Genomic DNA, 27,203 nt, shown 5'->3' with positions numbered 1-27,203 from the left:
TAAAAAATACAAAAAAACGTATGTACTTTAAAAAGATGCATGTCCTGTTCCGTGGGAAAAGGGTATGGATGTACCCAGATATAACAAAACAAACACAAGAAAGAAGGAAACTTTTTCTTTCTATGAGATCTGAAGTGTTACAACTGGGAGCCTCCTTTTATTTGAACTACCCATGCAAATGTGTCATCAAATATACTGGTTTGAAATATATCTTTTTTTCAACCGGAACAATTGAAAGACTTTATAACCGTAAAGAAAGTTGGTTAATGTCATTTTCCACTATGATGGTATAATCTGTTTTGATGGGACCGAAAAAGTGTGTTAAGCAAATTTCCTCAGGAACCGATATTTTTGATTTAAGAAGTCTTCTTTTTCCTTTACGCCCATCTCCTAAGTCAGTGGTCTAAAGAAGAAATTGGTATGTTTGCTTTTAAACTGCTGTTATTGTATTTTTTTTTTCTTTTCTGAATTTCCTGTCAAGTGTAATAGCTTGTTATTTAATGAAAATGAATAAATATAAATAAAAATACAAAAAAAAATACAAAAAAAAAAATACAAAAAAAGCTCCCAGGTGCATAGCTCCCTTACCTTGGGTGCTGAGCCCCCCAAATCCCCCCCCCAAACCCACTCCCCACAACTCTACACCATTACCATAGCCCTTATGGGTGAATGAGGGCACCTACATGTGGGTACAGTGGGTTTTGGGGGGGTTTGGAGGGCTTAACATTTACCACCACAAGTGTAACAGGTAGGGGGGGATGGGCCTGGGTCCACCAGCCTGAAGTGCACTGCACCCATTAAAAACTGCTCCAGGGACTTGCATACTGCTGTCAGGGAGCTGGGTATGACATTTGAGGCTGGCATACAGGCTGGTAAAAAAAGTTTTTATTTGTATTTGTTTAGTGTGGGAGGGGGTTGGTGACCACTGGTGGACTACGGGGAGGTCATTCCCCATTCCCTCCAGTGGTCAGTTGGGGCACCTTTTTGAGGCTTGGTCGTGAAAATAAAAGGACCAAGTAAACCCGGCGAAATGCTGCTTAACGCCGCTTTTTTTCCATTATCCGCAAAAGCCGGCCATCTGGTAGCCATGCCCATGCCCGCCCATGTCCCACCTTCGCTACGCGGCCAACATGCCCCTTGAACATTCGCCGGCGAGGCGACGGGAAAGCAGCGATGCTGTCAAAAAAGCCGCTTTCGATTATACCGATTTCACTGCTTTTGAGAGATCGCCAGCCATCTTCCGATTTATATCGGGAAATGGCCGGCAATCACGTTAGAAAATAAGCCTGCTAGACACCAGGGATTTAAAAAATATATATATAGCTGACGGGGTCAAGCGGGGGTATCCTAGACACCAGGGAATTTGTGGATTTTTAAAATTTTGGATGGAGAGTTGGTCAGGTCTGGTAGAGGCCGGTGCAGGGAAGTCTGGTTGGGCCATGCCAGCCCTAGAACTGATGATAAAATTTGCATGGTAACTGTATAGTAAAAGTTATGCTTTTGTTTTGTGCATGGTGCAGCATAGTTAATGGCCTCATATTCATTCATTTGAATGTAATGTGAAGCCATGAATGCAGTGCTGAGATAAACCCACGCTCATCCCCATCCTGCATTGTTCGCTGGTGTATACCTCACAGTATCCACACAGCAGAGCTTGTGGTAGCTTTCTGCATCGACCCCTGTGTCTGCCAACATGCTGGTTTCATCGTGGCTTTGAATAGACCAACAGTACAATTTATGATATTTACAGGATTGTAAGTTACCATCTGGTTACAGGAACTGAGAGTCATCTGCTGCTCCTATTCAGCTGGGGTGGAGAATCACTTCTTAATAGCTCTCAAAGTGTTGATCTGTCAATGAGTGAGATTTTGAAAAACTTCCTCTCAGTTTCCCCTGCCTTGCCTCATGCAAGCAAAAAGAATGGACAAATCTCCAGGAGTGTGAGAACAGCAGACACACAGTGAAGATGACCTAGGCCCTGGGAATAGCCAAAGTTATTTAACAACCTTTAATAAATGAGTTAACATACAATCCTGCACTCAGTTACATGACCTTCAACATGACATGGGCTGTGTTTAGGCAGTGGTGCCTGCTTCAGGAGTCTAATATACATAGATCTCAAAGGGAGGCAAAATACATCTTTCCTCCCTCAAAATTATTTGTACATATGTGTATGTTGGTTGTGGCATGCATCAAAAGCAAATCAGCGGCATTTCTCCTTCCACTCATAGTGATCAGTGAGAATTGACTCTTACCTCATCATCTTCTCTTCTCTGTATTTCACACCAGCCTCTATTTTACTTCTCCTTTTTCGCCTTTCATCTCTCACCCTGCCTCCTTCATTTATTTCTCTTTGTCTGTACCCCCATGGAGGGTAATTCTATAAAGTGATGCCTATTTTAGGCACCAGGAATGCATCTATTTGGAGCCTATTCTATAAACAAAACTGGTTATAAAATACGAGCGTGATAAGTCAATATGCACCTATATTTTCAGCACGAGTAATTAGAGTTGCTGTAAATGCTTTCTCCATTGTGGAAGTATGTGCATAAACTATAGTATTTTATAATCAATGCATGTAAATGTGTGCTGCTTCCAGGAATATTTGCTTACACTTACAGAATAGCACTTGCTGAAAACTGTATGTTTTGGGCCTTAAAGCGACTTAAACAGCCCTAACGCTGTTTGACCAAAAATACTGTGTTGATAGTTAAGTTGCCACATGTTAGGTAGTAATGAGATGCAAAATATGCAAATGCATGTTTGGCATCTCATTACTATACAAATACCCAAATGTGGCTTACAGTGATATATAACAAATTGTGTTAAAGCCCCAAAACCCCAGCTTTTTGTCCCCCCCCCTCCTCTGTACAAGACCCATCCACTCCCATAAATAAAGACCCTATTTCCCCTCCCCCAACTCTCCAATCTCAAAGGCAGCCCTCGCCGCCCCCAAAGGGCTACCTTGATATCATTGGTGATCCAGGGTGGGTCCAGGGAAGCCTCCTGGGGATCTTCAGTCAGTAGTTCCATGTGACTCTCTTTTACTCGTTCCAAAAGTACAAAGACTAGGGGACACTCAAGGAACTTACATGGAAATACTTTTAAAACAAATAGGAGGAAATATTTTTTTTCACTCAACGAATAGTTAAGCTCTAGAACTCTTTGCCGGAGGATGTGGTAATGGTGGTTAGCGTATCTGGGTTTTTAAAAAGTTTGGACAAGTTCCTGGAGGAAAAGTCCATAGTCTGCTATTGAGACAGACATGGGGAAGCCACTGCTTGCCCTGGGATTGGTAGCATGGAATGTTGCCACAATTTGGGTTTCTGCCAGGTACTTGTGACCTGGATTGGCCACTGTTGGAAACAGGATACTGGACTAGATGGACCATTGGTCTGACCCAGTATGGCTACTCTTATGTTCTTATTTTGAAGTCAGTGCAGGACTGGGCAGGAGTGACTTGGGTGGGGGGGGGGGCATTGATCCAGCCTGAAGACCCCTCAACCCCCCCGTGGACTACCAGTGATACCAAGGTAGCCCTTTGGGGGACAATGACTACCTTTGAAATGAGAGTGGAGGGATGGGGAGTGGGGGGGCTTGTACTTGCAGGGGATGGGGTGGCCCTTATTCTAGGAAGAACCTAGGTGCATTAAAAGGTGACATTTTACCACACCTTGATGAATTCCCTCCTAAATGACTAGAATACTGACATTTACACACGTACTTACTGTTTAATTCTAGGCAGCTCCTTATAGAATTGCATTCTTAGGGCCCCTTTTACCAAGCTGTGGAATAAGGGGGCCTGCACTGCCGTCAGCATGTGTTTTCACGCGTGCCGAGGCCCCCTTTTACCACACTGGGTAAAAGGGAAGTCTCTCTTTCCTGCAAGAAATGGCCATGCGGCAAGTAAAGCACTTGCCGTGCAGCCATTTCAGGAGGGAGCCCTTACCGCCACCCATTGAGGTGGCGGTAAGGGATTCCACGGTAACCTGGCAGTAACCAGGCAGCGCAAGGCACTTACCCTACCTTACTTTATCTTAGTCTACCATTTCTCTTCTTCCATTTCTTTATAAAATCAGTTTTCTCTGCAATCACTTTGAATTTCAACGAGAAATTTTACGTACTTATTTAGTCATCATACTTACGGATTACTATTAAACAGTATTTAATTCTCTTAAGCTATATTGATGTTACTGACATTTTAGCATTACTACCCAGTGATTTTTGTGCACTAAAAATGTTCAAGCTAAACACTAAAATTTTGCAGTCACTGTCAATGTTCAAAGTGTCCACCCCCAACTTTAACACAGGCCTGAAGTTCTTTTGGGTAGTTCTTAACAGCCTTGTCCCTGTGGCAGGCTGTCCCAGATCATCTGCTAACACCATGCCTATGATCGCTGTTCCAATCGGAAATGCTTTTAAAGAAATTATCTGTAAATTATTATATTATCAAATACAAATTATTCAAATTCAAATTATTGTTTACAAAAGTCTACATCATGGTAACATCATTAACAGTAAGCTGGTACCCCATTTTTTTCAAATAATGATAGTTTACAGTGCAAACATTTTTGTACGCTTGAAAATTGCTGTATAGTCACGCTAAAAAGTCTGTAACTTTGCCGTGTTTAAAGATAATCTCATTCCACTTGGCACATAAACGTAGATGGTAACAACGAATAAAGCTGTAAAATTCCATGCGGATGCTGAGAAAACAGCAAAAAAACTCTAGGTGGTTACTTTTTCACCTCATGCTTTATATTTCTTATAGTTAGCAAACTAAGCACGCATGGTAACAAACTATAATATAGTTAGTACTTTAAAAATCAGTTTGTTAAATATGTGCTGAACACATTCACTTAAGGTTCCTGAAAATGTAATTATTTAAATAATTGAAACCTCAAATCTTCCAATAGGAGAAAACAGAAAACTATTTATAACCTACTATCCTCAAAGGAGTTCAGTTACTATCATTGGTTTCTGAGACGGGGGAAAAAGAATCAGTGCAAAAAGCTCCCAAAGGGAGAAAAACAGCTGCTAACAAAAAATTCTCTGCCCCAATAAACCAAAGGAAACTCCCAAAAATGGTTAATACCTTGGGGAGTTTTTTGCACTGATTCTCTTTCCCGCCCATCTCAGAAACTGATGATAGTAACTGGACTCCTTTGCAGATGGTGGATTATTAATAGTTTTCTATTTTCCCCAATCGGGAGATTTGAGATTTCAATTATTTAAATAATTAAATTTTCAGGAACCTTAAATGGTTTATAATCAGCACAGCAATTAACTCAAGAGGCAAAAAATACATAGCAAGTAATCAAGGTTCCAAAGACAAAGAAACAGTAGAAAAAAAATCAAGCGTACAAATTTATATTCGCTATGACATGTGAAGGGACATTTTCAATATGATGTCTAAATCCGATTTTCAGCAAAATGTCCAAAAATCAAGTGGCAAATATGGCCATTTTTAAACCTGAATAGGTCTATCTTTTTGTTTCAAAAATAGCCATTTTCCAGACAGTTGTAGATGTTTCCCTCTGAATTCTATATAGTGTGTCTAGAGATCTGTGTGAAAAATCCAAGTGGATTCTGTAACAACATGTGTAAGTTAATTAGCTTAACAAGCTAATTAGTATTGATAACAGTACATAACAAGCAATAATGAGTACTAATTGGCAATAATTAGAATTTACACGCACAACTCGCTAAGTGCGCCTAACTTCTAACATGTGCAGGCAAAAAGGGGTGTGGTTATAGGTGGGGAAATAGGTGTTTTGTGGTTGTTCTGAAATTTCCGCATGTAGTTATAGAATATGGCCCACTGCATGTAAATCTACGCTCCGGGATTTACGCCACGTTTTCATTGGTGTAAATGGAGGCGCATAGTTTTAGGCGCTGAGACATCAACTAAGTGTATTCTATATACCATGCCTAAATCTAGGGGCCCTTATAGAATACTCTTAGTCGCGTTGATTTTTTAGGTGCTATATATAGAATCTCCCCCTTTGTACTCAGTGCATTTTTCTTTTGTGACCATTAAGAAAAAAAAAACATCCAATGGAAAAACGCACAAAAACAAGCCACTGGGATATATGGAGGGCCAGCATTCTTATACTGGCCACAGACATCCCAGCAAAGCAGTGGGTCACTTTAGGGGATGCTGCAGTGGACTTCACATAAAAGGTCCCAGGTACACATCTCACTGTTATCCCCTTATATTGTATGGGAAGCCCTCTAAAACCCATCAAAAACCTAGTGTACCAAACTGTACACCACTACATAGTCCTTATGGCTGTAGGTGTCACCTGTATGTGGGCACACTACATTTTTGGTGGGTTTTGGAGGACTCACACTTTCTTCCACAAGTGTAACAGTTAAGAGAGGATTATGGGCCTGGGTACCCTTCTCTACAGTGCACTGCACCAACTACTAGGCTACTCCAGTGACCTGCTTGCTACTCTAATAGTTCTGGCCATAGGATCTGAAGCTGTCATACAGCCTGAAATGTACTATTTCTGTCACATCTTTGGGGGGGGGGGGGGAGGGTCAATGACCAGTAGGGGAGTAAGGGGGGGTCATGGTTTAATACCTCAAGTGGTCCCCTGGTCATTTAGGGCACCTTTTTTGACTTAGTCGTTATTGAAACAGGTCTAGACTAAAATGTCTGCCTTTTAGCCCTGGATATTTTTGCTTTGTTTCATTATGGGAGAAGAACATCCAGGTTCTGGGAATGCCCAAATTTTGCCCCCAACATACCCACTTGTGATTTCGATGCACTGCAGACAAACTGAAAAAGTTCCTACTCCCAACGCCCGCCAGAAGTGTGTGACAATCAGGGAAATTAAGCAAATAAGAAATACGTTTAGATAACCCCTTCAATTTCCGTACTTCTTGACTCAGTATACCTGCTTCTTATACAGTGAGTTTCAAATCAAGGTAGCTTACGTGGAAGCTAGCACTAGAAAGAGCTCAGGGCACTTCTACCCTTTTGTACCCTGTAGATCACACAAAGGATTTCAGCAATGGAAATCCTTAGAGCAGCCTCACTAAAAGCTTTTCTTGTAAACTGACTTGTTGGAAAGATGCTTTCTGATGAAAAGTAAAAGAAAGAGCTCTAATAACCCTTTTATGTTTCAGACTCTATGAAGGAAAAGAAAAGAAAGAGTTCCAGGAATCTCTAGAGAAATTCTTTCAGGCCATCAACAACCTCATGAAATCAACACAGGAAAGCACAACCCTACTGTCTCAGGTAAAGCAAACCAGCTGTGCCATGTACACTGTAATTTCTCGGATCAGGGAATCCAGCCATGTGGAGTGTATCAAGTAAGGCAATCACCACAGCTTAGCGCCCCAAAGAAGGGAATCTAGCTGTACTTGCAACACTGAAGGAACTGGGGTTTTTATTCTTTTACTTTTTCTCTTTGGTGTAGTTTGTCTCCTTACTTTGGGGGGTGCAAAGGGTAAAGAACATAAGCAGGGCCACTGAGAGACACAGCTGGGCCCAGGGCAGGACCTCCCACCACCACCTGGGCTGCCGCAACACATCATCGCCCCACCACTCGGGCCCCCGCCCCCTTACCTTCCTGTAACTGTTCCTCCTTCGGTCTGTCGTTTCCTGCTCCCGTTTGCTGGGACCTGGGTTATCACGTTAACACAAACATCTGGGTCCTGGCACACTGCAGCAGGAGAGACAGACCTGGAAGCAGGCAGGCAGGAAGAAGCTTCTGCTCCCTCAAAACCTTGTTGGAGCTTGGGCCTGGGGAATCTTGCCCCCCCTGCCCCCCTCAGTGGCCCAGAACATAAGAATAGCCATAGTGGGTCAGACCAATGGTCCATCTAGCCCAATATCCTGTTTTCCAAACAGTGGCCAATCCAGGTCACAAGTACCTGGCAGAAACCCAAGAAGTTTTATTGGCAGCAGTGGACACACCCTTATGCTTTTTTCCCATTAATCTTACAATTTTTATTGTAAAGTTTATGATCTTATAGGAATAGTCCAAAGAAAAAGGCACAAAGGGTTCTCAAGAATGGGATAAGTACACTTTATTTGTGACCTGACACGGGCCATGTTTTGGCATACCCAACATCTGCCTCGGGTCAACTCAACCAGACAATACTGCTTGAGTAATTGCTCCCCATACAGTGACTTATCACCATGAAAGTCCACAGAAACAGTTCCTAGTGCAGATCAAGACACTACACAGAATGCTACTAGCTATGCCACCAGGAAGAGACCCCCAGCAAGAGCTGGGGGTGGATCCAGGGGGGTAGAGAAAGGGTAGTCATGATATCAGTGGGACCAGAAACTTGGGTATTGGTTGTGAGGTGGTTCAGTGGTGGGTGTGGAATTATGGATAATGTCAGGAAGGATTGAAATGTAAGGAAGGGTTCAGGGATGGTTATTGTTCTTTATGTTTATTGCAGACTTGTTTATTGGGGGGAGATTAGAGGAAGATAATCATGATTTGGGGAGGGGGAATCCACATTTCCGGAGGAAGGATGACAGAGAGTCTGGCAACATCTAAGGAGTGTCCGGGCAAGGGTGGAGAGAAGATAGTTTTGTAGGCCTTTGCACCTGTCCCTTCAGGCTGACCCTTGCATGTATAGCAAGGCAGGCATAAAAACCAATGTAGAATGTGCATTCCCCTTGTAAAGTGGGGAATAGATGTCAAACCCATGCCCAATTCATGGCCCCTTAAAATCTCTGCATGATGTGGATCTTCAAGGGTGAATAGTGGCTTTCTAAAATTGCTATTTGCAAGTGTAGCTGATCTACATATGTACATGTCACTATTTACATGTGGAGATGCTTCTAAAATAATGGCCTTAATCTAACGGCATAAAGCTGCAAGAAATCGGGACTTTGCTCCTATAGCCATCTACAAAAAATATAAACGGGCATGACTGGATGAAAGGAGGAAGAGAGGAACTTCAGATGAGTCATGTCGAGCAGAAGTCTTTATTTTAATTCTCCACATTTTAACATTTCCTAAGTGCCCCATAAGAACATAAGAATAGCCATATTGGGTCAGACCAATATCCTGCTTCCAACAGTGGCAAATCCAGGTCACAAGTATCTGACAGAATCCCAAAGAGCAGCAACATTCTAGTTTACCAGTCCCGTAAAGAGAGCAACTCAGGAGCCACAAAAGCTCTAAGATCAGTTAGTAAACTCAGTAGCTCATAGGAATTAAATCCAGTACTTATCTGTATTTCAGGTAAGCTATGCTGATCAGAAGCCTCTAATTTGAATTTTTAGAGTTTAATCATCTTGCTGCCTGCTCTGGGAAAGAGCATGCTTCTGAGACAGTCTGTGCAGATAAATTGGGATTTGTTAAATCTAAAAAGATTTTGTCAGGAAACGAGGGGTGAATTTATATAGAATCTGGTACAATGTTGTAGGCTAAAGTTCTTTAGAGGTGCTCATCTGTTTGGATTATGGCCGTTAACCTCTTCTTGAGATGTGATACTGATTTATTTCTTTTATTTGATATTCAGGCTTTGTCAATTTTATTTACTTAGCTATTTCCCTCCCACCTTGCCTGTTGTCCACCCACCCATTTATCTGCTTTTCTGATAAAGATTAGTTTGGGGGTAAACATTTAGGGCTTCTTTTACAAAGCTGCGCTACCGATTCCTACATGGCAAATGAGAGGAAGCCCATAGGAATTGAATGGACTTCCTCTCATTTGCCGCGCAGGGAATCATTAGCGTGGCTTTGTAAAAGAGGTCCGTAGAGCGCTATTTTATATAGAACATAGAGATCATAATCAAGATATCTAGGTCAGAACAGGCTCAGTTCTAGTGGTAAAATACATGTAATTGCTGGCAAGTACCTGTAAATCTTAAAGGGTGAAGTGAATAACATCCAACATACCAAATATAACTCTACCAGTTCAGTCTACAAAGTACTTAAAATATCACCTTACAGTTTTCTTGAAAAGGAGGAAAAAAGCCTCAGAAGTAGATACCTGTTAATTACAATAATACCTCTATCTTTCAATCACTGGCTTAAAAAAAAACTCCCAAAGTTTTAATTCAAATATTCAAATTTTTGAAATTTTTAGTTTTCATAAAAAAATCACTTAACTTCTGTGTGATGAAACAAGGTCTCCCTGAAAATCTTGTTGCTTCAGGGGGTAATGACCTTATAAACATGTTTCAAGGTTCAATATCGACCTCCACACTGGTTCAAAATGGCATGTACAGCAGGAGCAGCCATTTCACCAAGATAACAATGAACAGGCCATCAACAACCTCATGGCAGCTTCCATGTGGAGGTGTTGGCATGCACAAGCGGAAGTGGCAATTTCACATCTTCCACATGTAAGTGATACTATTTTCACATGTAGCTTCCCCATTTTGCACATCTAAGTTGCACCAATTAAGTGGTAAGGCAACAATTTTAAGTTGGTTTCATGCTGGAGGTGGAAATAAATTAGGGGTGTTCTGCCAGAAAATGTTGGTTTAACGTCATTTTCCGTGTCGCTTCCAGGATTTTTCAGTTTTTTGGATTTATTAATTTATTCTGTCATGGGAACAATATTGTTAAGATTGTGTGCACTTTCAGAAACTGCATGCACACTTTCAAAAGACAATGTGCTCCTTTGAAAGAGCATACACTGTTGAGGAAGAGTGCACACTCTTTCCCTATAGTGCACACATGCTCACACTATTTGCACTTGTGTGCAATATAAAAAAAAGTGTGCATTCTTCTTGAATAGTGAATGCTCTTTTGAAACAGTGCACACTATTCATGGCACACAAAATGTGTTTTTTTTCCTACTCATTTGCTAGCAACATGAACTAGGGCTGCCCTTTAATTTCAGTTAACTCAATGATTATTATTTATTTGGATTTTGCTCACACCTTTTTCAATAGTAGCTCAAGGTAAGTTACATTCAGGTATACTGGATATTTCTCTGTCCCAGGTGGGCTCACAATCTAAGTTTGTACCTGAGGCAATAGAGGGTTAAGTGACTTGCCCAAGATCACAGGGAGCAACAGTGGGATTTGAACTGGCCACCTGTGGATTTCAAGACTGGTGCTCTAACCACTAGTCCACTCCAGGCAGTAAATGCATTAAATCATTAATCAAGATTTTAAAAATGAATTACAATTAAAAACCTAATTGCATTGCAGTGTCTTCTGTCTCCTGCAAGCATCTCCTATGATCTCTTCCACTCCCAACCCTTGCCCTTGGTGCAATCCGACATCTTTCCCCCCTTCTCCGAATAAACATCCCCACCCCCCCATCAGTCTAACTTAAAGGTGGTCTTCAGTTGATCCTTGCCAGCAGCAGTGTTGCATATATGCTGTCTGCTGCCTGGTCCAAATCTTTCCCTCTGACCTGTCTCGTTCAGGCAGGAAACAAGAAGTGATGTCAGAGGAGGTGGGACAGGCCAGAGGGAAAGCTTTGGAATAGGCCATAAGCAGCATGTGTTCAACACTGCCACTCCTAGGGCCTGTAGAAGACCACCTTTAAGGTAGACCAGTGGGGGTACTGAGTGAGGGGGGCAGATGTTGGACCCTGGGTGAGATTGAGAAGTGTGAGCTGAAATTTGTGCTGCTCATAGGGGTAAGGGGGAAGGAGGGAAAGGACAGAGACAGAAAGTGAGAGCAAGAGAGAAAGAAAGGGAGATAATGGACCTCGGGGAAGAGGAGAGGAAGGGAAGGTTGAGAAAGGGAGAGATGTTGGCTCTGGAGGTGGGAGATTATCAATCTTTTAGGAAATGGAAAGGGGGTGGGATTTGATATACCTCCTTTTGATGGTTACAATCAAAGCGGTTTACATATTATATATATTTTTTGTACCTGTGGCAATGGAGGGTTAGGTGACTTGCCCAGAGTCACAAGGATCTGTAGTAAGAAATAAATAAAATAGCTTTAATTGTGCAATTAATCGCAATTTAAAATGTTGAAATGCAGCCCTAGAAACAACATAAGATATGCCATTGACATTTCCTATGTAGTTTCAATCAAATGCACATCCCTTACATAAATTACATGGGTTTAAGAAGAATGACTCAATTAGGCGCCCTTTTACTAAGCTGCGTAGGTGCCTACGCGTGCACAGCGCACGTCAGTTTGCGTGTGGTCTGGGCGGTAATTCCATTTTTATGCACTTCGGCTACGTGTGTCTGAAAATATTTATTATTTTCAAATGCATAGCGCTAACCAGGCAGTAATTGGCAGTGTACGTGTTTTGATGATTACCGCCTGGTTAACGCGTGAGACCTTACTGCTATGTGAATGGGTGGCAGTAAGGTCTTAGACCCAATTTTTATTTTGCAGCATGTCCATTTTTGGCCAAAAAAAGGCATTTTTTACAGGCGTGCTGAAAAATGGATCTGCACATGTTTAAAACACGCTCCTAAACTACTGCAAGCCATTTTTCAGCACGTCTTAGTAAAAGGATCTCTTAATTCCTTGTGTAAAGCCAAAACAAACATTTTTGTGAAATCTGTATGTACCTTTATAAAGTACATGTAGATTTTAGTCCTGCCCAATCCATGCCCCTTGAAATTTCTGAATGGTATAGATCCCCACATGTAAACAATATGCCCTTATTTACACATTGATATGATGCTAAAATAATAATCACCAGTTAAGATAATTGGTCTCTGTCTTCAATTAACTGCAACCTGCCTGCCTCCCAAGGGCCCCGATGCTCAAAACTCCAGCGCTGTACTGAACAGCACTGGAATATCACCCCAAAACAACTCTCTAATGCTCAACACTAATGAGATGCAAATTATAGGCATGCTCATAGCATTGAGCATTAGGGAGTTCAGTGGGAGGATAGTGTCTCGGGCATGTGCTCAAGAGTTGTGCGTTATGCACATGCCCAGAATGCCAGAGAGGGAGAAGGGAAGGAGGAGGAAGAAGTGATGGCACAAGAGAGCCATCCGTCTCAGAGGCAGGACTGAGCTTGGAGCTAGAAAATCTGCAAATACACCCGCTTACTAGACAGCAAATAATGTATTTATATTATTTTATTTCAAATAAAAGAAGCAACTGGTGCATCTGAATTTCCTCCCCCCACAGCACCCTGCAGGCTCCCATTCATTTTATTGATTTTTGCACGCCTCGCAGAATAGTCTAACAAATCTCTCTTTGTGTCAGCTTGTCATGCATTTTTCATTTTTTTCCTTCTTTTTCCCTCTTGCAGTTGTTTTTTTAAGCAACCCCCCTCCCACAAAACGTGAAATGACTTTTTTACGCCTCCCAACTTACTCTAGACACTCTAACACCAGCTCCAAGCTGGTGTAGGGTATACAAGAGGAAGAGCACCCTTGGTTGGCATGCTGTCTTCTGAGTATTGGGGAAGAATATGGAAAGACCTCATCGGCATGCATTTGCATGCTTATTGCGCTATGAGCCAAGAAGCTCGTTCATTCACATGTTTGTCGGCTCTGAGCATTCTGTGTTAGCAAATATGGGCACTGGTCTGGCGCTAATGGCCTGTAGTGCCCGCTTTTGCTACTGAGCATCGTGGCCCAGGTTACCCACTGGGTGTTTCTTTTGCAGACTATTTAGAGGCCTCATTTTCCATTGACCAGTAGGATTGAATCAAGACACACAAATGGGTGGGGTCATCAGACATTACCGGATGGAACAACTCTCCTAGAACTAAGTGTACAGTTTTGAACATGCACCCTTCCTGAGTACAGCTGTCTCCTCAGTCCCCTCAGTTCTGGGGAGTTTTTCTGCTTTACCAAAAGGACACAAAACCAATGCTTTTCTGTCTACAAAGAGGTTTTCACTTCTTATTGTCTCTGAAATTTTTCTCTGTTTCGCCTTTAAAAAAAGGAAGTTTACTTTGTTTCTTTTGTTAATTTTATTTATTACTAAAGAAAATGTCACAGATGACGTTAGAGCTCCAGCCATGTCCTCAATGTGAAAGAAAGATCTTGAACTTCTATATCCATTAAAGATGTGGGGGTTCAGTATATAATAAAGGTGACCACAAGATTATGATGTCTCACAATTAGAGAATGACACAGGGATAAAGATTGTCCCCATCCCCGTGGGTTCTGTCCCTGTCCCGCGGGCTCTGTACTCAAATGCAGAAGCCTTGAACACTTATGATTTTATATTTACATTTTTATTAAAGTATAAAAAAGAGCAATATTCTGTGCAACTGTTGTTTATAAATTACAAATAGAAAACAGTAACAGCAAGCCACTATAATAACCCCTCTCTACCACTGCTCTCTACCCTTCCAACCCCAACAACAGCTGACTTTTACTACCCCAAGTAACCCTAGTCCATATAATGTCCAGGGGTACAAAATACAACCCACTCTATATGCCCTAGTGGGGGACAAATATGCACTGCGAAGCACTGTTATCATTTTTTAATCTGTGGATGCATATTAAGTCACCAACAAGGTACACCACCTAGTAAATATCCAAGACTGTTGGACCATTTAGGCAAGAAATATTCCAGATTGCAATGCAGCTCATCAATTTTACATGGCTTGATATATACATTCCATTTTCCAAAAGGTGCAAAATTTCTTGTCCAGCCTCTCCACCCAGTTGCAGTCTGAACTGGAAGCAATCCTAGCTGAGGCAGATTTATTGTAAGCTCTTTGAGCAGGGACTGTCTCTCTTTGTTAAATTGTACAGCACTGCGTAACCCTAGTAGCGCTCTAGAAATGTTAAGTAGTAGTAGTAGTAGTATTTATTTATTTTTATTTATTTATTGCATTTGTATCCCACATTTTCCCACCTATTTGCAGGCTCAATGTGGCTTACAGAGTATTGTTATGACATAGTCAATTCCAGGATATCAGATACAATTGGTAATGTACAAAGATTAAGTAGGGGAAGAGAGAAGGAAGGTGTTAGGCAGGATAGTGTAGAAGGTGGGCTTTAATAGCTGGATGGGTTGGTGAGGCTATGGGTTATCTTTGTAGGCCTTGTTGAAGAGGTGTGTCTTCAGAGATTTGCGAAAGTTAGATGAACAAGCACAACCCATCCTAGCAGAAGTTTCTACTATCATAGTTTTTTTCCCTTCACCCAACAGCCACAACAAACTCCGTGTCCAACTTTAATTAAGCTTTATCAGTGTGAAAGGGAACAACTATTGGATTGTCCTCTACAGTGATAGCCACTATCAGGCTTATTTTTGAAAGAGAAGGACGCCCATCTTTCGACGCAAATCACAAGAAGGGCGTCCTTTTCACAGGATCTCCCAAATCGGCATAATCGAAAGCCAATTTTGGGCGTCCTCAACTGCTTTCCATTGCAGGGACGACCAAAGTTCACGGGGACGTGTCGGAGGCGTAGCAAAGGCAGGACTGGGGCATGCCTAACACATGGGCATCCATGACCCATAATGAAAAAAAGAAGGGCGTCACTGACAAACACTTGGTCGACTTTACCTGGTCCTTTTTTTCTTATGACCAAGCCACAAAAATGTGCCCTAAATGACCAGATAACCACCAAAGGGAATTAGGGATGACCTCTCCTTACTCCCCCAGTGGTCACTAACCCCCTCCTACCCTTAAAAGTTTTTTTAAATATTTTTTCCAGCCTCTATGCCAGCCTCAAATATCATACCCAGCTCTATGACAGCAGTATGCAGGTCCCTGGAGCAGTTTTAGTGGGTGCAGTGCACTTCAGGCAGGTGGACCCAGGCCCATCCTCCTCCTACCTGTTACACTTGTGGTGGTAAATGTGAGCCCTTCAAAACCTACCACAAACCCACTGTACCCACATGTAGGTGCCCCCTTCATGCCTTAGGACTATGGTAGTGGTGTACAGTTGTGGGGAGTGGGTTTTTTTTTGGGGGGGGGGGGCTCAGCACACAAGGTAAGGGAGCTATGCACTTGGGAGCAATTTATGAAGTCCACTGCAGTGCCCCCTAGGGTGACTGGTTGGTGTCTTGGCATGTCAGGAGGACCAGTGCACTACGAATGCTGGCTCCTCCCATGACCAAATGGCTTGCATTTGGTCGTTTCTGAGATGGACGTCCTCGGTTTCCATTATCGCTGAAAATCGGGGACGACCATCTCTAAGGTCGACCTAAATTTCAGGATTTGGGCATCCTCGACCGTATTATTGAAACGAAAGATGGACCTCCATCTTGTTTCTATAATACGGGTTTCCCCGCTCCTTCACCGGGACGCCCTGCGAGGACGTCCTCAGGAAAACTTGGGCGCCCCTTTCGATTATGCCCCTCTATACCACCTATCCTGCCCTGCCTTTAAGGGGTTTAGTACAGTTCTTTCTTTACGAGTGGGAAAAGATCACAACCAATTTCTGGGTTGTCAACACTGTCAAACTGGGCAGTCTCTGCCATCAGATCAACCATTGACTTAGCCTCAGATATCTCAAGTCCATACCATCTGCTTCAAGAAGAAATCATGTTCCTCTGGTCAAACACAATAGAACCTGTTCCAGTTTAGGAAAGGAATTGGTGTGTCATTTAAAGTATTTCCTGATTCACAAGATGTCAGGAGGATCTTTTCTTATTTTAGTCTTCAGGACCTCAACTTGTTTCTTGCAAAGGGAAGTTCATAATGAACACTCTCCTCCTCCCCACCATCCTCTTCTACTTAGCAAGGGGAGTTGGATGCACTTGCTGGATCTCAAAGGTGCTTATATATGCATAATTATTCATCCCAACTGCAGACAATACTTTTTTGGTTCCTTCTGCATGCTGACCATTACTACTGCAAAGTCCTGTCCTTTTATCATCCTCCATAGTTTTCAAAAAATGCCTCATGATAGTAGATATTCCCCCATGCAGGCAGGGGCAGCTAGTCTTTCAGTACTGCAGTGACTAGTTTCTGGCAGCTTCCTTGGAACTCTGGCTCTCATCCTCAGATGTGAAACAATGCATCCTTCTTTAGATTTAAGATTTATCATCAACGTCAAGCAGTCAACGCTTCAACTTGTGAATGAGAATTTTTTTCATATGAGCTATTCTGGGCACAGTTCAAGCAAAAGCTTTTCTGCTACAAAACATATTACAACAACTAATACGTTATGTCTAGACCAGGGATAGGCAACTCCAGTCCTGAAGTGCCACAGATACGTCAGATTTTCAGGATATCCACAATAAATATCCATGAGATAGATTTGTGTACAATGTAGGTAGTACATGTAAATTGATCTCATGCATATTCATTGTGAATATCCTGAAAATCTGATGTACCTGTGGCACTCAAGGACCAAAGCTGCTAAAAAAACATTCCATTTTTAATAAATTATAGCATGCAAATCTCATCGCTATTTTCTACAAAATATGTAATATTGCTACTTAGTTTAAAAAATGCATAAGTATCCCCAACACTGACCACCATTTCACAATGCCAAACTGCTGCTTCAGGGGATAAGAGACCTTTGCTTGAATTCTGCCGCTTTGCTTATCCCAGTGTTACTGAGCACTTTAGGTGGCCAACGTTGGGGAGACCTATGCATCTTTTAAACTAAGTAGCAATATTATATGTTTTATAGGAAATAGTGATAAGAGATTTGCACACTATAATTTAGTAAATTGTTGTAGCGTTGTGCTGTCACGTAAACTCCCACAGACTTTACATGACAGCACAACACTACAACAGTTTAAAATTGATTTGAAAACACTCCTTTTTCAGGATGCCTATAATTAAGGACAAGATCTTACATATATGACCATCCTCTTCTGAAGCTGAGTCTGGATAAGAGCTCACTCCCTCCTTTTATTTTTTCTCTGCTATCCTATTAATATCGTAGTTCCACTTCCCACCCACTCCTTATGGTCTCAGTCTAGTTTCTCCCCTTTCCCCAGTCTATTTTTGTTCTTGCTTTATTTATTTTCTTTTTAGAATGTAAGCCGCCTAGATGTATGTACGATGGGTGAGGTAGTAAACCCCTATTTAAAAAATGGTAGGTTTTTAAACCAATGATTGATGAAAACAGGTCTCAAAAATATATATACCTGTATATTTCTGAGGCTTTTTCCTTCCTAGTATACAGAGAAGTTTTTTTTGCCTATTTGAAATACTGAACATGGGTTTAAGTGAAGTGTTATTTGTAGATATTTTATTTAATTTACTTCACTCTTCTTTGGGTGATTTGTAATCTATAGAATTCTATAAGTTACATGTATATCTCTGGAATCTAGATGTTGGCATTTACACCAGCTCTGTGACTGGTGTAATGGCTCACACCTAACTGCATATGCGTATATATACATGGTTACACTATTATTCGAGAAAATAGGCTCCCAAAAGTATTTTCTAGGAGCTAAATGTAGCCACCCCTTTATAGAATTGCCCTCCACGGGACTTACATCAGGGATGTCAACTGGGAAGGATGGATTCTCAGTAGAATGCAATAAGCTAATGAAAGCAGATGTAGTCTGTTTCTAGCAAGTGTACTGCCAGATTCGATGTATGAGCAGAGTGTAAGTTTGATTCATAGGCATTACTCGAAATGCAGTGTGGTAGCTATAGGCCCATTTCACTTTTAAATTGCACTGTGAAGATTTTTGCCAAGATTATTATTATTATTATTTATTTCATTTGTTTCCCACATTTTCCCACCTCTTTGCAGGCTCAATGTGGCTTACAATACATCATGAATAGTGGAAATATATGATAACGTATATATTGATCAATAGATTAAAGAGTGTGGTGCATCCTGATCAAACAGGGTTTGTGTGGAACAAGCAAATTACAAATTGTGGATAAGGTGGTTAGGCAGTGCAGCAGGATCAGAGGAGAGCAGTGTGTGTCACCTCGGATGCAGAGAAATCCTTCAGCAGGGTGGAGTGGAGAAAATAGGTTTGGGACGGTTTTGTGAAATGGGTCTTCTATGTAAAGCTCAGGAAAAGAGAAGTGGTGAATGGGCACCAGTTTATGGAATTCTCTTTAAATAAAAGAACTAGGCCAGAACCCTCTCGCCCTTGCTGTTTGCTCTTGTGATGGAAAATTTGGCCTGTGAAATTCACAACAACATGGAGATAAGGCCAGTAATAGTGATGGGGATTCACCAAAGGATATAACTTTATTCAGTGCCGGGCTGTTTCTGGTGATCAGCATTAAATATCCAGGGTTTTATGGGCATTTAAAATTTAACTGGCCAAGTCACTATTCAGCACTGGCTGGTTACATTTATAGTGGCCACAGATAGGCCTGCTATTTGGGCAGGCTTATTTGGCCACCAACCTTAGCCAGTGATGCACTGAATATTCACAGCTAGCTGGTTATATCACGTGATAATATTCAGTGGTAATATGCAGTGGAGATAATCAGCTATTTCACGTTGAATATTAGCACTTAGTTGGTTAAGTGCTTTTTAACCGGCCAGGAGTCATTCCTGGCTGGTTAAATAGCACTGAATATAAGCCAGTGTATGTTTTAGGCCCAAGCACTTACACCATCTAGATAGCTAAGCAAACAAAAGTAAATGATAGCTTTCTACAGTTTACACATGTAACTGTGCACCTTGCCCATGCTTCACCCAGACTTCATCCATGTGTACGCCCATCTTTACACTATGTGCTATTCATTGCATTTAGGTCCCATTTTATAGAGTAGTTCATATCTGACATATTAGCATGTATGCATGGTTGTGCACATATAAGTAGGGTTACCATATTTGCTGCAACAAAAAAGAGGACACAAAATAACATTCAGCCCTGCCCCCACCACACCCCTACCCCATCCCCTCTGACATGCCCCTGTGCCGCACAGTCATCTTGATTCCCCCCCCCAAGAAAGCCAGATTCTACAAACAGTGAAAATACTGGTAAAATAACAGAAATGCATTTTCTTCCGTACTCTAAATGCAAAATAAAAAGATGTACATGTCTAAGCATTTCGTGAGCATGTCCCCCTTTCTTTTCCTTCCCATCCATGAGCAGTGTATCCCCCTCTCCTCTTCTTTCCGTCCCTTTCTATGTATTTCCCTCTTTTCCCTTCCTCCCCCCATGTACGTCCCTCTCCCCAATTTTTTTTCCAACCTTCCTCCACCTAACTTTTTTTTTACAGCTCTGTCCCTCCACCCACATGACTCCATCCACATCCTCTTCCCTCTCCTCACATACCTTATTATGCCCTGATGGTCTAGTGGCCTCTTCAGGGCAGTAACAAGACTTCTGCAGAAGTCTCATGAGGCCACAGCTTGAATTGTCAGCAGCGATTTTGAAGCGGCACCAGCAGCGAGTGGTCAGAGGCAGTGCTCAGGAAAGAGTAGGGTTCTTTCCTGCCCTAAAGATACCACTAGTGCCCATTATGGTATATGAGGGGAGGGCACCCTGAGACCTGTCCGTCCGCAAGCCAGCCAGTCTAGACAAAAGGGCAGGCTGGAAAAACCTGCCCGGATGCCCCATAGTACCTTCAAAAAGAGGACAAGTCCATGTAAATCCATACATATGGTAACTCTATGTATATGCACATATATGCCAGCATCCTAGTCTTTTACTCATGTTCTTGGTGGCTAAATGTTGGCATCCGCTTTATAGAGTTACAATCTTAGAGGGCAATTTTCAAAGATTTTTATGGGAAAAATTGCTGCAGAAGCCTTGCTGAAATCTGCCTTTCCCCTATGCAGGTAGAAGAATCCACACTTTTTTACAGCATGGGTCCTTTAATCCACAGGAAAAGGGACAAGTCTGGGGGCAGGGGAGGGCTTAGCTGTCTATCGTGTACAGGGATTTCATTTTAGCACAGAGCTTTAAGTTGCAGACTGTCTGCTAAATAGCAGGGCCAAAGTCCACAGCTACGTGGAGGGGCATTTTCGAAAGGGACGTCCAAGTTTCGATTTGGACGTCCTTGCAAAACGGTAAAATCTAGGGGCGGGGAAATCCATATTTTCAAAACAAGATGGACGTCCATCTTTCATTTCGAAAATACCATCAGGGACGTCCAAACCCTTAAATTTTGCCGCCCTAGATTTGGACGTCCCTAGACATGGACATTTCTGATTTTCGGCGATTTTCGAAACCAAAGATGTCCATGTCAAAAACAACCAAGTGCTGGCTCCTCATGGGAGGAGCCAGCATTTGTAGTGCACTGGTCCCCCTGACATGCCAGGACACTAACCGGGCACCCTAAAGGGCACTGCAGTGGACTTCATAAATTGCTGCGAGGAACATAGCTCCCTTACCTGGTGTGCTGAGCCCCCCAAACCCCCAAAACCCACTACCCCCACTGTACACCACTACCATAGCCCTTATGGGTAAAGGGGGGCACGTACAGTGGGTTTCTGGTGGGTTTTGGAGGGCTCGCTGTTTCCTCCACAAATGTAACAGGTGGGGGGGGGCTGGGTCCGCCTGTCTGAAGTGCACTGCACCCACTAAAACCGCTCCAGGGACTTGCATACTGCTGTCATGGACATGAGTATGACATCTGAGGCTGGCATAGAGACTGGCACGACATATTTTCAAAGATGTTTTTTGAGGTTAGGAGGGAGTTAATGACCACTGAGGGAGTAAGGAGAGGTCATTCCCGATTCCCTCCGGTGGGCATCTGGTCATTTCGGGCACCTTTTTCTGCCTTAGTCATATGAAAAACACGACCGGGTGAAAATGTTCAAATATTCATCAGGGACGTCCTTGCTTTTTTCAATTAGGGGTCAAGGACATCCAAGTGTTAGGCATGCCTAAGTCCCACCTTCGCTACGCCTCCGACACGCCCCCCTTGAACTTTGGCTGTTCTTGCGACGGAGTGCAGTTGGAGATGTCCTAAATCAGGTTTCGATTATACCGATTTGGAAGGACGTCCATCTTCCGATTTATGTTGAAAGATGGGTGTCCTTCTCTTTCGAAAATGAGCCCAATAGTAACTGATAGCAGATAAAGACCTGAATGGTCCATCCAGTCTGCCCAACAGTCACATTCATTATCATTTCAAGATTTATATCAACAATGAACATGATATTATATACTTGATCATGGTCTTTCTTTCATGTTTCTGGGACATAGACCATAGAAGCCCACCCAGCTCTGTCCTTATATTCCATGTACTTCTACTACTAATCATTTCAGGAGTGCTACTAGATGTACACAGCACTGTACATCTTATATGCAGGTACTTTCTCTGTCCCTAGAGGGCTCACAATCTAAGTTTTTGTACCTGGGGCAATGGAGTGTTAAGTGACTTGAACCATGCCACAAAGAGCTGCAGTGGAAATTGAACCCAGGCTGCCTGGATCAAAGCCCACTGCATTAACCATTAGACCACTCCTCCACTCACTGGAGTTTCCATCAAAGCCCACTCCAGCCTATCCAAATCCGTCTTGTTGTTTGAGGAACAAATACCATAAAAGTCTGGCCAGCACTGTCTTCATTTTCCAAACCACTGGAATTTCTGTCAAAGCTCTCTCCAGCCCATCCTAAACCAGATCGCCACATATGGGACTCAGATCATATAAGGCAGTCCAGCACCAGCCTTAGTTGATGCAACCAGAGTCACCAAGCACTACTTGACATACAAACACATATGCAAACTTTTAAGTTTTGTTTTTCATATCATTCATTTTCTAATTAGAGATCCTTTGTGTCTATTCCACACCTTTTTGAATTCCGCCACAGTTTTTTTTCCCACCTCCTCTCTCAGAAGGTCATTCCAGACATCCACTACCCTCTCTGTGAAAAATAATTTTCTGACATTACTCCTAAGTGTACAACCCAGCAACCTCAATTCATGCCCTCTAGTTTTACCATTTTCCCTTCTCTGGAAAATACTTGTTTCTATATTAATACCTTTCAAGTATTTAAACATCTGTATCATATCTCCCCATCCCTCCTCTCCTCTAGGGTATACATATTCAGGTCTTCCAGTCTGTTCTCATATGCCATTTGGTGCAAACCCCATATCATTCTTGTCGCCTTCCTCTTGACTGCTTCAAGTCTTCTTACATCTTTAGCAAGATATGGCCTCCAAAACTGAACACAGTACTCAATGTGGGACCTCACCAATGACTTATTCAGGGACATCAACACCTCCTTTCTTCTGCTGGTTACATCTCTCTATATATAGCCTAGCATTCTTTATTACACACAGTGTGACTGGCACCTTCATTTTCTTGCAGGGCTGCAGGTACAAGTTACAGTAGCTGTGGACTTGTGAACAGTGTTCAGGATTTCAAAATTTCCCCAATAAATTTTAATGCCAAAATCCACCTTATTGGAACAAAAATGTTGTTACTGGTAACGTGGACATGTTCATACGTGATCAGCCATAACACAGCGCATTAATACAGTTTACTAAATAGATCCCTTTGGGCTAGATTTTATATATGGCGCCCTAATAATTGGCACAGAGAAAAGCATTATTCTATAAGATGTGTTTAAAGTTAGGCGTGGTTTATAGAATAGTGCTTATGCTTGGGACTCGTGCCTAACTTTAGTCTATAACAATGTGCGAAAATGCTAGCAAAGCCCCCGTTCCACCTATAATCCTCCCATTTCCATTCCCCCTTTTGTTATTCACGCATAAAATATAGAAAAGGATCCACACCTAAATGTACACAGGTAAGTTCCAATTAAATCTAGTTAGTGCCAATACTTGTTTCTTAAAAAGCCAATTATTGGACCTCATTGACCCATTAAATTGTGTGTACAAATTAGGTTCAACGCCCAAATTTGCACAGGCAATTTTTGCTGACTTGTAGAATTAGTGGGTTTATGTGTAAGTTTGTCATTCCTTTCTAGTTTTTCATTGTTCAAAGAAAAGGAATGAAAACTTATCATGTAATAGCTACGATCTGCGGAACAGGTATACTGGAAAATGTGAAAGTGTTCTACTTTTTCTTAGCCTGCAAGAATAAAAATAGCACAGCTCAACTGTGCTCAATAGCAGCTCAGCCCTGCTTTTATAAATAAGTTTTAATAATGGGGGGCTATAAACAGGAATATTTTAGAAGACAGCCTTTCAGAAATGTAGAAATATTACTAGAATCTCCTTGCAATCTCAGGTTGCTTTGCGGCTGAGTGGGATGCTTGTTTCCATGGGCACTTTGATGTGATGAGCCTTGAATATATGAGGAGAGTACCATGCAATCAGTATGTTAATCAGTATAACTCATAAATCTGAAAAAAAAATATTCTGAGATCTTCCTCTTTCCTGAGAAGGCTGTAACAAAGGGGCTGCCAATCAGCCACTGTACCATGATGGCATGCAGAAAAGATTTACCCCTTGTGACTTCCTTGGGCAGCCCTCTGACTCCTATGACTTTTAACAGCCCTTATTTTCAAATGCAAGATATCTCAGGTACAAAAAAGACTTTAAAGGAGGCGTTCCTAATTCTGTAGAAGATATATAAAGAGAAAATGTGCCAGTTTCCATCCCAGACAGCATCAGCTCACTTTGGTTCCCAGCTTCTTAATCACTTCTGTGCCCTTAAGTGCCTGTAGTGCATAGTAACTTTGAAAAGTAAAGAATATAAACATGTAGTCAGTGGTGGATGGTAAAATGTTAATATATTTACTGTACCTGAATGTACATTGCTTCGATAGCTTTCGGGCTTGGAGGTGTTATATAAGAAATGACATAAAATGTAATTACATAAATACATAAACTGGATAGGCTTGTTAACTATGGGGGAATTCAGTAAAGGTCAGCCAAAGTTAGGTACCAGGATGATGTGTGCTAAGCGCAAATTATATAATGGCAGTTCTGTGTGGAACAGCCTCTAGTGGAGTGGAGGAGTGGCCTTGTGGTTAGAGCACCAGTCTTGCAATCCAGAGGTAGCCAGTTTAAATCCTGCTGCTGCTCCTTGTGACCTTGGGCAAGTCACTTAACCCTCCATTGCCTCAGGTACAAACTTAGATTGTGAGCCTTCCTGGGACAGAGAAATATCCAGAGTATCTGAATGTAACTCACCTTGAGCTACTACTGAAAAAGGTGTGAGCAAAATCTAAATAATAAATAAATATTAGCTTATCGCACATTTCAGGCTAGAGTCTGTATATGATGCTGAAAAATGTTTAAGCAGTATTCTATCAGCTGTGCCTAAAATTTTGCATGGTTTATAGCATAAGGCTGAAGTGGAGAGGTCATGTGTAAATGTAGGCACCACCATTTGCACCAACAAAAATGAGGTGCAAATACCCACATCTAAATGTATACATGGAGCACCGTTAGTCTATAATTACATGTGTAACCCCCAATCTGCCCCAAAACACCCTTTTTCAGGCTGTGCAAATTTTAGGCTCAGATCCCTACATTTCCACACATAAATCCCACTTAGATCTAATTAGTGCCAATAGTCACTTGATAAAAAGCCAATGACTTTTATAGGATCAGAGGTTTTGTGCTTAACTTTGGGCCTGAATATTTATGCCTGCCAAAAGCTTGTGTAAATGCTCGTGCCCCCTTTTACCACAGCTTAGTAAAAGGACCCCAAAAGGTTGTAATAGCGGTTAGGTGTAGATTACTTTTTCATTACCAAATTCTTATCATTGTTCTCAACATGGATTCAGGTCATTACACAGCATGGAGACTCTGCTAGTGGAGCTAGTTTCTGAAATTAGGATTCTATTTAGAAAGGGTAGGGCATTTTTCGAGGGGGTATTTGGGGGCACCACACGGTAGAAAATAGATTTTCTGCCACGCATTTTGGATGCATGTCAAAATTAAAATTACTGCCCGGGACATGCGGTAGATGAGCGGTTGTTCTAATTTGACACATATTGTACACACGTAGGTGCCTATGCCCCTTAGTAAAATGGCCCGTCATGGTTTTTAAAAAAAATGCTGACCACCATCGGCTGTATATTGTCTCCTAAATGAATTATTTAAGGGTCATTTTACCAAGCTGTGGTAAAAAGGGCCCTGTGGTGTTACAAGAAATGATTTATCTTGGGGGAAAGAGCTCTAGAGCACTCGCTACTGTTTATAATTTAAGAGCAGGTGCTGTATTTATAAGTTTTAGGATATTAATTTCTCCACCAATCACCAAAGGTGATAATTGCAATAAATTAAATTAAGAATATATAAAAGATACCACATACTCAGAATACAAAGAGACCATATTTCTAGCTTCAAAAAGGTTGATTTAATATACAATTGCACACGAGAGGTAGGTGTTTTTTAAAAGAGATCTTTACAGATAATCTGTGCTTAAGTAAAGTAGCAGGTCTAGATCAAAAGTTATGTTACTTACAAGTCCTTGTTACATAGTATGAACAGCATGAGGTAAGCACATGTTCAGGACAGGAGCAGGGCTTCTGCAGTGAGTGGATCTGAGTTGCTTGCAGCTGAAGAGAGAATCTGTGTTGCAGTTGAAGGGAAGCCTCTGCTTGTCTGGAACAGCTTCTATCTTTTATACTCTTGCAAGCTGCAGAAAGACATGCCATGTGTATCTTTGTCTTGGTTTCCTGGTTTGCACACGACCCTTGGGCATTTGCAAAGCATTGTGGTATCTTGGTCTCATGTCTTATGACATCACAAGACTTGCTGTCTGGATCTTGCTGACAAATGGTCTTTTGATGTGAAAAGGCTTCCTGCTCAGTCTCTGGAGCAGATATACATTATAAAGTCCTTCCTTTCTGCACATGTCTGAAAGCTGATGGGAGGGGGCAGGTATACATTTGACAAGCAAATGTCTTGTTTATGGTTTTCCCTCTGAAGTCTTTGTTATCAATAGCTGGAGTTATGCCTTTTCCAGACTATCTGTCTGCTGGTGGAGATGTCTATGTGATTCTTCAAGTATCCACCTTAGTCATGCTTTTGTTCAGTCATTTTAGGTGGGAGGGCAGAGAGAGTTTTATTTCTCTTTGAAGCACAGTACCCTTTTGTCTCTTAAATGTCTTTTAAATGTTCCCCAAAGGGAGAGGGAAGAGGGCTTTTGGAATGAAAGCCAGTTCTGCTGCAGTGTCAAATATATATATTTTTAAAAGCTGCACAAATATATTGGTGTATATATATGTATCTGATCCAACACAACATCATGCTACACATTTAATTCTGATGATTGGCTTATACCATTACAGCGGTAGCGGTGGGGCCATTTTTGCCATGCACCAGGGCTCTTTTTACTGCAGCAGGTAAAAAGTCCCTAAAATTATATGGCCATGCGGTCCTCTTTATACCTGGCACCTATTGACCATTTTTCTCTTATGTCATATGGCAGCTTTGATATAATCTCATTTACGCCCCAAGTTGTATCCAAGTAGTGCAGGCCGGGAAGGTTTGGATCAGCTTTGAATGCTTCCAGTTCCTGGAGGAGATCTCCTAATCCCTGTAATTTGTTAATATC

The 27,203-nt window shown here is 41.8% G+C and overlaps 1 protein-coding gene across 1 annotated transcript in view; it reads left to right on the top strand.

Moving 5' to 3' along the window:
* LOC115461208 (dedicator of cytokinesis protein 2-like) overlaps positions 1–27,203 on the top strand; it is a 1,592,043-nt gene that overhangs the window by 353,517 nt on the left and 1,211,323 nt on the right. Inside the window, 1 exon segment of the mRNA XM_030190877.1 lies at positions 7,138–7,249. Within this exon segment, the coding sequence (XP_030046737.1) occupies positions 7,138–7,249 (112 nt within the window).

Source organism: Microcaecilia unicolor, chromosome 2 (assembly GCF_901765095.1).
Source record: "Microcaecilia unicolor chromosome 2, aMicUni1.1, whole genome shotgun sequence".
Lineage (NCBI taxonomy): Eukaryota > Metazoa > Chordata > Amphibia > Gymnophiona > Siphonopidae > Microcaecilia > Microcaecilia unicolor.
Note: the sequence above shows the minus strand (reverse complement) of the source record. Positions and strands in the feature narration are given on the sequence as shown.